Source organism: Erpetoichthys calabaricus, chromosome 11 (genome assembly GCF_900747795.2).
Source record: "Erpetoichthys calabaricus chromosome 11, fErpCal1.3, whole genome shotgun sequence".
NCBI lineage: Eukaryota > Metazoa > Chordata > Cladistia > Polypteriformes > Polypteridae > Erpetoichthys > Erpetoichthys calabaricus.
In genome coordinates this window covers 13,409,190-13,426,183 of record NC_041404.2, presented here as the reverse complement: position 1 = coordinate 13,426,183, position 16,994 = coordinate 13,409,190, and the positions used below count along the sequence as shown (strand labels likewise).

The 16,994-nt window shown below is 41.5% G+C and overlaps 1 protein-coding gene across 6 annotated transcripts in view; it reads left to right on the top strand.

Annotated features, from left to right (window-relative positions):
• The first annotated feature begins 3,500 nt into the window (after positions 1–3,500).
• ablim3 (actin binding LIM protein family, member 3) overlaps positions 3,501–16,994 on the top strand; it is a 185,609-nt gene continuing 172,115 nt past the window's right edge. For 3 of the 6 annotated variants that reach the window (XR_007936234.1, XR_007936233.1, XR_007936231.1), the window contains exon 1: positions 3,505–4,149. Coding sequence is in view for 1 of the 6 variants with exons in the window: in XM_028812713.2 (XP_028668546.1) it covers positions 4,137–4,149 (13 nt within the window). In the remaining 5 variants the exon portion in view is untranslated. Of the gene's footprint in view, positions 4,150–16,994 lie in introns of all 6 variants that reach the window. The other 3 variants (XR_007936230.1, XM_028812713.2, XR_007936232.1) reach the window with 2 other exon arrangements.

Genomic DNA, 16,994 nt, shown 5'->3' with positions numbered 1-16,994 from the left:
GATCACGTGATATTCCTGTTCACCAGACTCCCGAGTGACTTCTGAATGAGTATCTGTAAGGTATGGCTCTCTTCAGGAAATGCTGTGTCAGTGCCATCCAAAGAGGAGAAGAAAAAAAACCAACGTTCTCCTGATCATTTCTTTGTGTATGTGTACACACTGCTAACTGACAAATGTGATCAGTTCATTCAGCACGGCTAGAACAGGCTTGACAGGTTACACGTGCAAACACCTGGTTGAGAATTTGTCCTGAGAACTAGCAGTGGCTAGCAGGCAAATACCATTTTGAATCCAGTGTCTGCTTGCGGTGCAAGTTCTAACCTTGAAACTGTCAGCAGAAAGAAGGTGGAATGCTGTTGGTCTGAAACAAAACACTTCTTATAAACACTGAGAAAGATCATGCAAAAACTGCATTATTCTAGTTTAGGTGTTAGTTCAAGGATGAGGAATGCAGGAAGAAATGCAGTTTATGTTCAATACTGTTAATCCTGATTTTTATAAAGTGTTTGATACTGAACCCCATGAGAGGTAAATGGATATAACTAAAATAGGCTTTCAAGGTTCACCGTGCAGAAGGGTAGAAAGTTGACTCAAACACTGAAATAATGGGTTATGACTCAAAGAATCTTTCTCAGTGATGTTACTTGTAGAATGTGGCTACAACTCCTTTTAATTTATGCACATAATCTACGTAAGTGACTAAAATGGTCTTTAACACCAAAACTATGTGGTATGGCAGACACCTTAAACTCATCATTACAGGGTGGAAGTCAAATTTGGGCAGATATGTAGCAAATGCAGCTTAATGTAAATGCAACGTCTTACACATGAAAAGTAAAAGAGTAAGACAGAATCACTATTGGGAGATCTGAAATGTGCTAGTTTGTCTCATGAGAAAGACTTGGAAGACAGAATAGACTCATCACTGTCCACAAGCAGGCTGTGTATAGAAGCGTTTAAGAGGGATACCTGGTTTTAGAGCTATAATGCCGTGTGGTGTAAAAAGTTAAGGAAGTTTGTGGTTTTGCATTGCAATGTGCTTGTGAGGCTTTATTTGTTATACTTTGTGCAAGTCTGGCCTTCATTTTACAAAAATGATACCTCTGCACTAGAAAAAGTCCAGAGAAGACTGACCAGAGTGAGACCTGTGAGAAAATATGGAAGGAGCGGAATTTTTTCCGTACATACAGGTAAAGACTGATTGGAGATATGATTGAAGCACTTAAATTTACAGTATGAAAGAAACAGGTGTATAGCGATTACTTTCAAAGGAATCCATTAACAAGAGTACAGGGACATACATTAGGTGGTAGCTAGCTAAGGTCAGGCAGAAAAGAAACAGACACATGGAATAATTTTCTAAGTAGTGAAGTAAAGAAGTAAAGAAGTAAATAACAGTTCTTTGGAGATCCTCAGCTCTTGGTTTGAAATCAGGTGAATACACTATAGAAAACACTGGTTCTGTAATGACACTTTTACTGGGTTGTGTGGTCTTGACAATGAACTGTTTCATTCTAAGGGTTCTTTGCATATGAATTTGGTTGTTTGGATTTTGAAATATGGTGGCGCAGTGTTAGCGCTGCTGCTTCGCAGTAAGGAGACCTGGGTTCGCTTCCCGGGTCCTCCCAGTGTGGAGTTTGCATGTTGTCTGCGTGGGTTTCCTCCGGGCACTCCAGTTTCCTCCCACAGTCCAAAGACATGCAGGTTAGGTGGATTGGCGATTCTAAATTGTGCTTGGTGTGTGTGTGCTTGCCTTGTGGTGGGCTGGCGCCCTGCCTGGGGTTTGTTTCCTGCCTTGCGCCCTGTGTTGACTGGGATTGGCTCCAGCAGACCACCGTGACCCTGTAGTTAGGATATAGCAGGTTGGATAATGGATGGATGGATTTTGAAATAGTTCCTAATATGTCGACAAAACATAATTTTAATATCTACTAGGCTACCTAGCAGCATACTGACAGATCAAGAAAACCTGAACTTATTATGTTATGCAATAAAATCAATAACCCATTAGTATTTCAAAATTGTGCTAGCATTCCATTCATTGCTATTTATGGAACCTGTTACACGTCTAAATAAATAAAAGTTCTTTCTTGAACCTTCTTATGGTTGGTTCTTTTGGAGACCAAAAATGGTTCCCCTAAAGGCATCATCACTCTGAAGAACCACTTTGGCACCTTTATTTTTAAGAGTGTAGGAAGTGATTAGCTATGTTGGGCTAAGTGACCCGTTCTTGTCAAAATGTTTCTTATGTTCTAAATGATACTGTTTGATGATACTAACATGATTTCTTATATAACATAAATTATACATATATATATTACTACTGTTATTAACAGTGAAGATTTTCATGATGATCTATTCATTCATCTGTATGTTCTACCCTGCTTTTCCATTGTAATGATGTGGAAGTCAAAGCTTATTCAAATAATGTGGGGCACCAGATAGGAGTAAGCTCTTTATGAGATACTCATCCATCACCTGCATGGCAGTATCACATGTACAGTACACCCACATCCACTCTCTTAGGCATTTGACTTGAACATAACAGCTATGTATTTTAGGTGTGGTAGACTTCTGATGTATCCACAGAAAACCATTGCAAACATGGGGACAATTTACAAGCACACAACACAAGTGACTGGGCCAAGATTGGTTTTACAGTTTGGAGACAAAAGCGATAATCACTGGAGTGCTGTGACACTGTAGTAATAATTATTAGCCAGCTTTCTGTTACCAGTATCCATTGGAAATAATAGGGTAGGGAAGAAATGTCTTCCTTCACCAGTCTCAAAAACATCACTGTTCTAAAATGGGATTTATAAAGTTGAATGTTTAGTTCAATAATCATTATCAATTACGGACAGAGGTAGAAATATATGTAATACATATGTTGAAAAGTTGATTGCATGTGGTGCATTGTATAATTGGATTATTTTAAAAAGGGCTATGCGTTCTCTAAATATAGTATTACTGTTACTATTACTTCTGTTACCGACGAAAGAACATCAATAACTATAATAATAATAATAATATTATCTCGAGCATCAAGTAACACTTTCAGTTATAATAATAAAGTCGGGGTTCCTTCAGTATCTTTATAAAGACTTCTGCGCCTATAATAAGTAGCATTGAAGAATCGTGTCTGTTTTTGAATATGTCACGGTATACAAACATTTTCTGATACTAAATGTATTACACGTTACTTTGTATTATTATTATTATTATTATTATTATTATTATTATTTTGTTGCTTACTTTGGCATCATTGCACTTTCTTAATGACATAAAGACAAGGCATGTGAAGAGACCGCATCGGACCTTATTGTTTCTATCGTGAATGATGCGCCCAGGTGACTTTCGCTCGTCACGTGACGCGGATGCCCGGCGGCCCACCGGGTTTTTCACGTTTAGCACCTTTATTCCACATGAGCCCGGAAGATGGCGATAAGATGCCAGCTACGTCGCAAGAACCCTATTTTAAATCAAACCACACACACACAAACACACACGCACACAAAAAGAGCGAAATTCAGCCCTGGCGCTGGAGGAGCGCAGCGCATCTCCCTGTCCCAGGAGCTCCGGACCTCAAGTGCATGTCTTGGATCGGCCTGGCTGCAGAGTCGCGCTTGGGGCTTTTCTGACGTTTCTGGAGGTGACTTGGCTGTCTCCGAAACTGAGAGGATCTCTCGGGGGTGTTTCCTCCGGCTGTCAGGGAGGAATGCGCCTCTGCTGCAGCTCACCGCTTCGCAAAACCGCACCTCCATTGCGATCGCCAGCAGCCTGCGCTGCGACCCGCCTTTGCGTTTTTGATTTTTTAGACAGCCCCCGTGTGTTAAATTCGAATGCTTTGACCTTGCTGGAAGTAGAGTGGCCGGGTTTCGGAAAGCAAAGAAGACAACAAAAGGCAAGAATGGGAGCAGATCAGTGCATTCTTCAATCAATACAGTGATCATCGCCGTCATTAAAAGAACATATTAGGAAGGATTTGCACTGCATGTTTTTGCATTATATCGGATATTTTCAAGGGATAATATACACCAAAGACTCGGAATTACATAGGACAAGACGTCGCCTTTTTCCTCCTGCGAAGGCATTTTTCCAATTTCTCTGCCGGATAACATCAAGAGCTCCATACCATGAGCACGAGTGGTAAGTGCATCCCCCTTATGGACATTTAATAATCATTGCATTACAAGTGCACGCAACAAAGGAGAATCGCGTAGTGAGCTGCGCAATGCAATGTCCAAATCATTAACTAAATTAAATTTGAGATTCGTGACTGACCAAAGGAAAAGATTATTGAGGTTAGTTTAGGTCCTTAAACCAGGCCCATACAGAACATATGATTCAGGGCGACTTCTTTCGATCCATCCATCTTCTCAACTTGCTTAATCAGCCCCAGGTTCGCAGCGCGCTGAAAACTGTCCAGGCAAAATATCAGGCGCTGGACAGGAAGCAACACTGGACGGGACGCAGGACACAAACACGCACGTAGATAGGTCCACTTCAGATTGAATAAAAGCCTTCTGTCACTTTGAACCATCACGGAGAGCGAATATGTAATAAAACCCGGGTCCGAGCACAGCTGAATAATAACCGACTTTGACTCAGTGTTCTTAAGTTGCGAATTATAATTTTAGTAGAGCAAACAAACTTCAAGACAGCCTTATGTGCAAACATGCGGGTATATAAACCTATTCGTACACTAAATTGTTATGAGCACTATACTATGCTCAAGTTTGGTTTGGGTAACGCTTTGCAGTTACACTTTTGGGGATCTCTGCATTTCTCATTGAAGACTGGGTTTGATTTGTGTTTCCACTTATTTTTCCCTGGCGCTTTCATTCACAAGTCGTATATAATATGAAGTCTCCAGAGTAGATCGGTATTAATGAGTCGTGAGTGCACTTTAAACAGGAAGCCGCACGGCAGCGGGAAATTAAAGCGCTTCGAGTTCATTTGGAAGCTACAGAAATACTGCTATTCGCCAATTTTTATTTCGGCAAAACGTGAAAATGTAACTCGAAAATAAATCATAAAAAATGTGAAAAGATAATAACTACCAAGTGGGTTGAAGAGTACCCTTTCAAATTACACTTTCCTTTGCACTTACTATTTGGTTCTACCCTTTCTTTCCAACGCCGCTTTTCCACTCGTTAATTTACTCTCCATTCCATTGTGAGACTGTACACTGCATTACTTTGAAATGTAGTTTTTATTAGCTTTGCAGAACGCTCTGTAACAACGCCTGCTATGAAAAGGCGGTTATTTACTGGCAAGCATGAAATGTGAGCTGGAAAAAAAATTACACTTTGCGTGTTTGTGTTTGTGTAAATATTCTAAGTGTGAGTCGTTTGTGGCAGTGCACACCCAATCACGTGCTCGTGTGCGTATTTATTTGTGGTTGTTATGAATTTATGTTAACAAGCCGCGAGTATAGCAGGAACGTATTATGTGTCAGAATCGATCTGTCTGCTAGAGTACTCCTGCTGGCGTGGGGAAGGTACCTGTGAAACAGGCAATGATAGATGACGCTTTCTTAGCTCTCTTTCTTTCTTAGCTTCTACCGATCTGTTTAATTGTTGCTGTGGTTTTTCGGAATTTTTCATTGTGCAGTTAAACCCGTTTAGGTGAACCGAGACAGCACTAGTATTTTCATTCCTCAGCTTTTCCTCATTCCCTTTTACAAGCGTTTACACCCACAGTAGTTTAGATTTTCTTTGATTCTCCTCAATATCTATCCCCTGTGCAGATACCTCTCCATACATGCCCATCCCTGCATTATACATCTCTTCAAGAAAACTTCACATGTTCTTAGACAATAAGTCAAGGCGCTTGATGTACACGCTCATAGCCCTAATCCTAGGGAGTGGTACAAACCATCCGTTCATTTTTGGAGCACACATTTTTCCTTAGAACAGCGTTTATCAGCTAAATAAAATAATGAACACTGTTGGTTACAAGGGGGTAAAAAAGGGTTTAATTTCAACACTAACTACACAGCTTCATGCTTCTTCCCGATCGATACCTTTTGCAGGCTGCCTCCCAGCTCCAATCTTGTTGTGCTGCAGAGGTGGCATTTCCACAGGTCACCTCCTTATTTCTGGAGTGTCTTTCTAGATTACATGTTTTGATTACAGGCTTGGCTGATTTAAAAAGAAAATGGTATAAGTGTTAACTATACATTTTGACAATTTTAAAAAGATTTTTGCTTTATCGTGTCATCGTTTGCTTACTATGCTTGATTATTATGACACCAAGCAGCAAGGGCAAGCATTGCTGGAAGCTAAAGAGAAGAACTGTGTTGTTGTGCAATATGCGTGTAAGTCGTTGTATTGTCTTGTGAGGACTGCTCTTGTGAAATTGCATTAGGAGGCCCAAGAGAAGGTGGGTTACTATGAAACAACCCTCCAGGAGTTCAAGTAGTTGTCATGGATCCCCCACCCCACCTTGAAAGTAAACATGTTGTGTGATGTCAGCCATCAAGAATACAAGAAATGCTGTAGAACACAACACTACCAAAGGCAAACAAAGGTGTTTGTGTAGATCTGTGTACTTGTGTCACTGTTCGTGTGAATCCTGCTGTGTGTGTGTGTGTGTCCAGTCATATCTCTCCACATCTGTGTTGGTGTTAGTGTGTGTTTGTACACATGTTTTAGGTGTGCATTCTGGCTGTGTTTGCAGGCCACATGTGTGGGATTTCACACCTGTTTGTGTGCATGTAATCGTCTGTTTGTGTTGGTGTGCATTCATGTCACTGCTTGTCTCCACATTTATCAATGTGTGCACATGATTGGGACAGACAGTGTGGCCCAGTGGCTAAGGCCATGTGCTGTAAGCCCACTGGTTACTGGTTCAATACAGGAAAGTGAATCATTGTGCGACCTTGAGACAGTCATTTAACATTCTTGTGTTCCATTTAAAAAAAATAAGTAATAGCAGTTGTTGTATATCTCTGTATTTATCAACTGCGTGGGCATAGTATCCAGTATACTGTATAAAGATGCTATTTATAAAATTAAGACTGCTTTTTTGCTGATGTGTACTGTATGTGTATTTATGTATCTGCATATTGGTCATTGTCACTCTGTGGCATTTTGTCTACATGTACAGTCTGGTCTATAAGTATTTGGACAGTGACACAATTTTCATAATTTTGGCTTTGTACAACACTACAATTAATTTGAAATAAAGCAATCAAGATGTTATTGAGGTATAAACTTTCAACTTTAATTCAAGGGGTTTAACAAAAATATTGTATGAGCTGTTTTTATACATGGTCCCCTTATTTTCAGGAGCTCAGAAGTATTAGGACGAAATAACAATCATAACTTTAATGACCATTTTTAAACATTTGGTTGAAAATTCTTTACAGTCAATGACTGACTGAAGTCTGGAACCCATGGCCATCTCCAAGTGCTGGGTTTCCACCTTGGTGGTACTTTACCTGTCCTTTAATGCAGCTGTCTTCAACTACTGCTTGTTCGTTGGACTTTCTGCCATCAGTTTTGTCTTCATCAAGTGAAATCAATCAATCCACTTTACCATAGGTGGACTCCAGTGAAGTTCTAGATGCATCTCAAGGATTACTAAAGCAAACAGGATACAGCTGACCACAGCTTGGTGTGCCACAACAAAGGGTTTGAAAACTTACGGTACTTAAATGGGAGATTTCAGTTTTTGATTTTTGATAAAATAGCATGTCCAACTGGGCTTAGGTCAGTTGATTGACTTGGTCCTTGAAGATTATTCTACTACTTTGTGTTGAAGAGCACTTGTTCGCTTTTGTAGTATGTTTTGGCTCATTGTCCATCTATAAGGTTATGTCTCTTCCTATCAGTTTTGCAAAATTTGGCTGAATCTGAGCAGATAGAATAGCACTATACACTTCAAGATTCATCCTGCTTCTTTGGACAGCAGTCATATCATCAATAAACACTGGTGACTGACTTCCATTCACAGCCATGCATGATCAAGCCATAAAACTGCCTCCACCATGTTTCACAGATGATGTGGTATTCATCGGATCATGAGCCATTTCTTCTCTTCTCCATGCTGTTCTTTTTTCGACATTCTGTTAATGTTGATCTTAGTTTCATTTGTCCAAAGAAAATTGTTCCAGAACTGGACAGGCTTTTAAAAAATGTTTTCTGGCAAAGTCTAATCTGTCCTTCCTATGCTTGAGGTTTACCAGTGGTCTGCAGTTTGTGGTAAACCCTCTGTCTTTACTTTCATGAGGTTGTCTCTTGATTGTAGACTTTGGCAATGATAAGTCTACCTACCAGAGAGTGTTCTTGATTTGGCTAAATGTTGTGAAGGGATTCTTCTTCACCAAGGACAGAATTCTACAATCATCCAGAACTGTTGTCTTCTGTGGTTCTCCAGACCTTCTGGTGTTGCTGAGTTCACTAGTGTGTGCCTTCTTTTTAAGAACCAACCAGATGGTTTATTTGATCACTCCACATGCTTCTGCTATCTCTGTAAAGGGATTGTTTTGTATTCTCAGCCTAACTGTTACTTGCCTTGACAGCTCTTTGGACTTCATATTGAGAGTTCACAGTGACAGCTTCCAAAGGCAAATTCCACACTTTTAATCAATTCCAGACCTTTTACCTGCTTCATAGTTAATGAAATAATGAGGGAACTGCTCCAACCTGACATTCAAACAGCTTGTGAGTCAAATATCCATATACTTTTGAACACTTGGAAATGGGCGGGTATGCAGAAAAATGGCTGTCATTCCTAAACAGCTGATACAATATTTTTGGTAAACCCCTTAAATTAAAGCTGAAAGTCTACACTTCAATCACATAATGATTGCTTTATTTCCAATCTGTTGTGGAGGCATACCAAGACAAAATTATGAAAATTGTGTCACATACTTCTGGATCTGATTGTATGTGGGTATCTGTGTGTAATGAGATTGCCATGGTTTACAGTGGAGTTAGGACGTTTTCAGACCCTTTCACTTTCTGCAGATTTTACTGTGTTGTAGATTTAATTTTAAATGGAAAAAATTGCCATTTTTCTACACTCAAATAACCCATAATGGCAAAGTTAAAGCATGTTTTAAGAAAGGTTTGCAAATGTATTAAAAATCAAAAACTGAAATGTCTCATTCATATAAGGATTCAGGCCCTTAATTCGGGACTTTATAGTAGTCTCTTTGGCATGAATTACAGATACAAATCTTCTTGGGTAAGTCTCTAAAAGCTTTACATACCTGTATTTAGGCATTTTATCCTTTCTTCTTGGCAAATTCTCTCAATCTCCATTAAATCAGTCAGGAAGCATCTGTAAACTACCGCTTTCATGCTTCTCCTCAGATTGTTTTTATGCAGTTTAAGGCTTGGCTATGGCTGGGCTAGCTGGGGCAGTCAGAGTTTTGGTTCAAAGCCACTCCAGCATTATCTTGACTGTATTCTTCAGATCATTGTCATCCTGAAAGGTTGACTGTCGCCCCAGGCTGAGGTCGCACACACTCTGGAGCAGGCTTTCTTCAAGGACCTCTCTCTAATTAGCTGCATTCATCCTTTCCTTAATTCTGATTAGCCTTCCTGTCCCTGTCACTGAGAAGCACCCCTATAGCATGCGTCACTGTAGGAATGGTGGCACCATGCTTCACTGTAGGAATGGTATTAGACATAGATACAGTTTTTGGAGGTCTGCCCAGAGAGTTTAATTTTTGTCTCATCAGACCAATGAATCTTTTCTCCTCATGCTCTGAGTCTTTTAAATGCCATCATATACCTTTTATTAAGGAGTGGCTTCTGTTTAGCCACTCTACGGTAAACTCCTAATCGATGAACGGCTGCTGAGACGGTTGTTCTTCTCACATGTTCTCCAGTCTTCGCAGAGGACGCTTTGTTAGAATGACTATTTGGTTTTTGGTCATCTCCCTGACCAATGCCCTTCTTGCCAGCATATTACGGTTTGCCAGATGGAGAACTCTAGATATAGTCCTGATATTTCCAAATTTCTTCTATTTCACAATTATTGAGGCCAGTGTGCTTCTGGGAACACTCAAAGCTTTAGAAATTGTTTTATATCCTTGCCCTGATCTATGCATCTCCTCAATTTTATCCCTGAGGTCTACAGAGAGTTCCTTGGGCTTCATGGCTTGCTTTTTGTATTAACTTGCAGTGTGAATTGTGTTACCCTATACACAACACAGTTGTGTGTCTCTCTAAACCATGTCCAATCAATCCACTTTGCCATAGGTGAACTCCAGTGAAGTTCTAGATGCATCTCAAGGATACATAAAACAAACAGGATAAACCTGACCACAATCTGGAGTGCCATAACAAAGCACTTGAATACTTACGTAAATGGGAGATTTCAGTTTTTGATTTTTAACAAATTTGCAGACCTTTCTGAAAACATGTTTTCACTTGTTATTATAGATTGTTGAGGGTATATTGATAGGCAAAATGGCAAATGTGTTAATTAAAATTAATAATAATAATTCATTACATTTATATAACGCTTTTCTCAGTACTCAAAGCACTATCCACACAGGGAGGAACCGGGAAGCGAACCCACAATTTTCCACAGTCTCCTTACTGCAAAGCAGCAGCACTACCACTGCCCCACCTGTGAGGACAATTAAATATACAACACAACATAACATGCAGAAAATGAAGAGGCCTGAATACTTTATGAACCCACCGAATACGTCAGCATCTGAGCACATCACTGTGCTTTTGTTGGTTTAAGGGGTGTCAATTCTCATTTGTCAGATCCAGTTTCATTTTCCATTATTCAGACTCAATAAATTGCAGGTCAAGGCGGCCTGAGAACATATTTGTGGTTGGACCACTTTTGACAAGATGAAAGGGAAGCCTGTCTCTTGTTGTGTAATCTTGTGGGTATGGATGAGTAAAGCTCTCGCTTTATCATGTTATGACTGTTGTGTGCAGGTAGTACCAATGTAACTGTTGGAGAAATTTAAAATGTGCACACTTGCATTGTTGAGGGTGAAGCATAGTGGGTGCTTCATAGAGGGCCCTTCTTTGAACAAGTCCTGGATATGCACATTTTGGTGCTCATTGTCTTGGTAAAGTTAGCTATGTGTGTTGTGTCCTGTATTTCCACACACATGTGGAAAGCCTGAATGTCTCCATCTCTGCTCACCAACTTATACAAGTACACAGTCGGGTCCATCCTCACTAACTGCATACATCGCACGGTATGTTATTTGCTTGGCTCAAGACTACATAATTACAGTAGAGGGTGGTGAAGTTGGCTGGGACAGAGCTGCCTTCAGTCCAGAACAAATATAACACCATTCCTCTTGAAGGCAGTTTTATTGAAAACCTGTGTAGTCCATTATCGTCTTCCTCTGTTCACATCCATTAACACTTCACTACTAGTTTCTCAGGGACGTTTTTTCTCTACAGGCCTTAAGGATACTCAGTAGCCACTGTTACTGACAACATCGTGACTATTTCTTGTATATATCGTTTTAATGTTGTTTTCACTGTCAGTTGGACTACTGTCACTAGTCTGTGGCAGACATGCAAGTAATAATATTCACACATGATGATAAACTTAAGCTTATAATGCAGAGGGTTTTACATCACACCTTATATACTAAGCTGACACTTTTTCCAAAACTAACTTATTTACACATTTTGACAATGGCAGTTAGGGAGACTGCAGTGGGAGTTGAATCAGCAACCTGATAAGTTACAGTCCAATGCCTTTGCCACTTTATCAAAAAGTAGCCAAAAGGAACGTGGGGTATCTGTTCTTGTTTAACACTCTGAGGTGCAAAAACGGCACTTAAGACACACGACATGCAGTGTGGGTCGACTTAATCAACTCAAAATTAAAATCAATTATGTGCCTGTTGCCTTAAAGGTAATTTTAGTACTTCATCACTTGTGTCATGCAGTAATTGGACTCATAGCCTCGGTTCATTTGTTTCCATTTTTTCCAGAGAGAAAAGAAAGCAGCCAGAAGCCATACTGATGCATGCTTTATCCTACTAAAGCAGTCCAGCCAGTTAGTGGAAGAAGTGTATCTGCTGTGTTTTTCTGTGTCATCCGTCTTTGTGTTTCTGTGTGCCCACACACTGTTCCTGTGTGGCATTGAGTGTGTGGCTATCTGTGTGGGTGGCTGCGGGCATTGAGGGGATTCTTGCTGAGTGAGGCAACGAGCAGTATTGATTTCTCTCCCCTTGTCCCTAAACAATGTAATTGTGCAGATTAAAGCTCCTCTCTCAGGGGAGAAGACTTCCATAGAAAATGAGTTGCGCTGCCCCTTCACAATCACTATTTGAAAAAGTGTTGTACTGAAGCATGTGAATGCCGCTGGGAATGGATCACATTGTAGAACGGGAAAATGAAATGAGAAAGGCAAAAGGCTGGGCCAAGGGCATTCAGATTCCCTGGAGTGAGGAAACTTGCCTCACACACACTGTAAGCACCTCTGGGAACCCAAGACGAGCGTATTGTCCACCAGTTTAACAGCACTGACCATTCCCACCCCTTATGGCACACTTTAGTGTGACCCAGCTTTTTTTATGCCACTCCTTTTTGGGAATTTCTTATACATTTTAAATGTTCTTGGCACTTTTCTTGTCTTAACTGATTTCACAGAATTGATTTCTCCAGCTACTCTTTACCCAAAGTGACAAAAAAGACAGAGGCAAAGGAAAATGATTTTGACTGAACCTTCTGTCCCTCTTTGTATCAATGTGGGAGGATGTGTAGGGGTCATCCATATTTGCTTGATATTGTTATTTCTAATGTTAAATAGTTGGTGTCCTTAGTCTCCCCCTTAAAGAGCCTCTGGTAAGAGATTGTCAATCACCATATTCCTCAGCAGGTCTTAAGCACTCAGGCCATGAGCCATTGATGCCCACCAATACCAATGTGGATCTAAAATGTTTTTGATAGCTTTTGCACTAGGACAGAATGCCGACATAGTGGATGGCAATGCTACCTCACGGTTCTTGGGTTCAAATTCTTGCCCAGTGATTGTTTAACTCTTCTGTTTATGTTTTTTGCAAGTTTCTCCGGTTTTCCTTCATTTTCTGTAGACATGTGTTTTTGAATATGGATGTGGGTGATTGTGTCCTATGACAGAATGTCATCTCATCCAGGCTTGTTTCTTGTTTTCATACCTGTGCTGCCAGGATGGGCTAGATTTGGACTAAGCCAGTTTAATTAAGAACAGCTAGATGGATAGTTTTTACTCTGTAATGCATAAGTAAACATAAGATAGTCTTTAGAGGAGCAGGTGTGGTAACTTGTGGCAGGGATGTTTTGCATATTTCTATTTAACCAACATTGTGTTGGCAGATTCCTAGGTGAGGACTTCATTTAGGAGACAGCCACACAGCCTTATTTGCAACTGTCTTCTCTTTTCCCACACTTTGACTAACCTTTCAGGTCAAGACCCTAAACAGCTGACAATTTTCTCACAAAGTACCGTAAGTTGGTCAGTTTTAGAAAGTGCCATGCACTGCAGTGTCTTACTACACGGAGCAGCTGGTCAAACATGTTAAGCAGTCATATATGTGACACCTTACCACCTAGGAAGTATCATAAATGACTTAAAGTTAACTGTGTTATCACAGTGAGTGCAGATGTCAGCTTAAAAACCTTGGATTCTGAAGATCAAGTTATGTAGAAAGGCGTTTAAGAGCTCCACTTACAGCTAATGGGGCAGCAGTTGCTTTTTTTTCTTGTGTGGCTGTCCTTGTTAATATAACTATAATTTATACAAATACAGAAACACACTTAATCCATGGCACTATATCATCGGTGATCCCACTCATGCACATATACACACTCTCAAGCTCACACAGGGCCTATTTACAGTCAGCCACTAACCTAACATGCACATATACAGTATGAAAACAATAGCCATACAATAGCAATAGTTAGAGCGAGTAGCCATACCACATTCACTTCAGAGCAGGTCCTCCACCTGAAGCTAAGCATGTCTGAGCCGGCCAGTACCAACCAGGAAAAACTTGGGTTGCTGCTAGAAGATGTGTTGGTGAGGCCAGCAGGATGCGCTTACCCTGTGCTCTGAATGTGGATCCCAATGCCTCAGTGACAGGGACTCTGTGCTGTAAAAATGACGCCATCCTTCGGATGAGACGTAAAATCAAGGTCCTGACTACCTGTGGTCATTACAGATCCGTGGGCATCCTTTGTAAAGAGTAGGGTGTATTGTCCTGGCTAAATTGCCCACAACGGCCTAGTCATTCTGGTCACCTAATTATCCCCTGTGTCTGATTAGTTAACTGTCTCTCACCCCTTCATCATCTAACAGCTAATGCGTGGTGAGTGTACTAGAGTAAAAATGGCTGCCATCACATCATCCAGGTGGATGCTGCACATTGGTGGTGGTTGAAGTGGCTCTCCATTCACTATATAAAATGCTTTGAGTATTAAGAAAAGAAATATATAAATGTAAAGAATTATTATTATTATTATTTATTACAAGTGGCTGCGCCCTTCTACCAGTGACGTGCACATCTCAAAATAGGGATTGTGTTGGGATGGATGAGTTGGGGTACTCCTTTATGATTTTTGAGTAAAATGGAGCTCAATAAACTGTTAAGTGGCTGTTCCCCACTAAAAAGTGTGAGCAGTCAGTGCTGCTAAATGCAGCCACTGTAGTTAAACCAGCTAGAATCAATGTGACACTCAAAGAAGCGAAGAGAAGCAGCACATCAGAGCTCAATGGCATTCACATTTAGAAACAGCAATCATCTTAAAAGAATGAATTATATGTGGGAGAAAAACAAATAACAAGGCAAGGAGCAGCAATAAAAAGAATTCCTAAGGTATGAAAACTTGTTCCCTCATTGTATTTTTCTACTTTGGCGTATTAGAAAACAACACATGTATACACTGTCCATTATTTTCCAATGTTAAATGTACAACGCCAAGTACAACTATTCAATGCCCTGCACCTTCTGCTGGTTAGAACCAATACGCACCATAATTTACTTTAAGCACTCATTGAACATCCTTGCATCAGCTTGTGTGGATGTGACTGAAACCACAAGGCTTTAATTGGCGGCGCAGAACTTGACTGTGTAGGCAGTAAATTACAGCTTCACAAAACCTTTGCACTGACTTCCTCTCTCAGACGTGCATAACAAGTAGGCCCTGCAATGGTCATTTCTTTTCAAGAGGAAATATTGTGACATCAACAGATTGAAGGTAAAAGAGGAAAACAGTTCTGATTGTAGGGACAACAAGCACGTTTGTCATCAATGAGCTGCTTCTGCTGCCTGCAAATTTCAAATTGACTTTATTGAATTTTTTTAGCGTGTAAAATGTTAACCTTGTTTTTTAAATCTGTATCGTGAGACGTTGTCAGTACTGCTGGATGAACAGAATTGTTTTTCATGGTCCTTGCACACAATATTGTCTCTCTTACTGGGTCTGATTTGTTTGTGACCAGTTACATAAAACCTGCTTGGGTTAACCTTTATCTTTCTGATTGGATGGATTGTTCCTTATTTCAATTAACACTCATTAATAGAAAGCATAGTGTAAACATCTTGCAAAATGCAAGACCCGCAGTGGTGAAGCGTTCAGGATTAAAGGAGAAATGGGAATATAGCAGAATATGGTACTTCAACATTTGAGCGAAATAATAAGAGCAGGAAGGGCATTAACAAATATGAGCACAAAACCAAGCACTGAGTTGAAAACCAAGGGAGAACAGCTGGAAATATGTGCAGTGTTGCAAGCTGTGGAGTTATGGATGCAAAACAATGAACTCTCTACTTCCTTGAAAATCTCAGTGATCTTGGAAGTCACTAAACTTGTTCTCCTAAAGCCTTTGGTTAAAGGACTACATTCCTTATTATCCCTGTCAGAAGTAGCTTCAACTCCCACCTCCGGCAGAACTTCGACCACATCCCGAGGGAGGTGGGGGACATTGAGTCCGAATGGGCCATGTTCGTGCCTCTATTGTTGAGGCAGCTGACCGGAGCTGTGGCCGTAAGGTGGTCGGTGCCTGTCGTGGCGGCAATCCCCGAACCCGCTGGTGGACACCGGCGGTGAAGGATGCCGTCAAGCTGAAGAAGGAGTCCTACAGGACCCTTTTGTCCTGTGGGACCCCGGAGGCAGCTGATAGGTACCGGCAGGCCAGGCGGAATGCGGCTTTGGTGGTTGCTGAGGCAAAAACTCGGGCGTGGGTGGAGTTTGGGGAGGCCATGGAGAACGACTTTCAGATGGCTTCGAGGAGATTCTGGTCCACCATCCGGCGTCTCAGGAAGGGGAAGCAGTGCAGTGTCAACACTGTATATGGTGGGGATGGTGCGCTACTGACCTCGACTCGGGATGTTGTGGGTCGGTGGGGGGAATACTTCGAAGACCTCCTCAATCCCATTAACATGCCTTCCAATGAGGAAGCAGAGCCTGGGGACTCAGAGGTGGGCTCCCCCATCTCTGGGACTGAGGTCACCGAGGTGGTCAAAAAACTCCTTGGTGGTAGGGCCCCGGGGGTGGATGAGATACGCCCGGAGTTCCTCAAGGCTCTGGATGTTGTAGGACTGTCTTGGCTGACACGCCTCTGCAACATCGCATGGACATCAGGGACAGTGCCTCTGGATTGGCAGACCGGGGTGGTGGTCCCCCTCTTTAAGAAGGGGGATCGGAGGGTGTGTTCCAACTACAGAGGGATCACACTCCTCAGCCTCCCTGGAAAAGTCTATTCAGGGGTCCTGGAGAGGAGGGTCCGTCGGATAGTCGAGCCTCGGATTCAGGAGGAACAGTGTGGTTTTTGTCCTGGTCGCGGAACAGTGGACCAGCTCTATACCCTTAGCAGGGTCCTGGAGGGTGCATGGGAGTTTGCCCAACCAGTCTACATGTGTTTTGTGGACTTAGAAAAGGCATTCGACCGTGTCCCTCAGGGAATCCTGTGGGGGGTACTCCGAGAGTATGGGGTACCGGCCCCCCTGATAAGGGCTGTTCAGTCCCTGTACGATCAGTGCCAGAGCTTGGTCCGCATTGCCG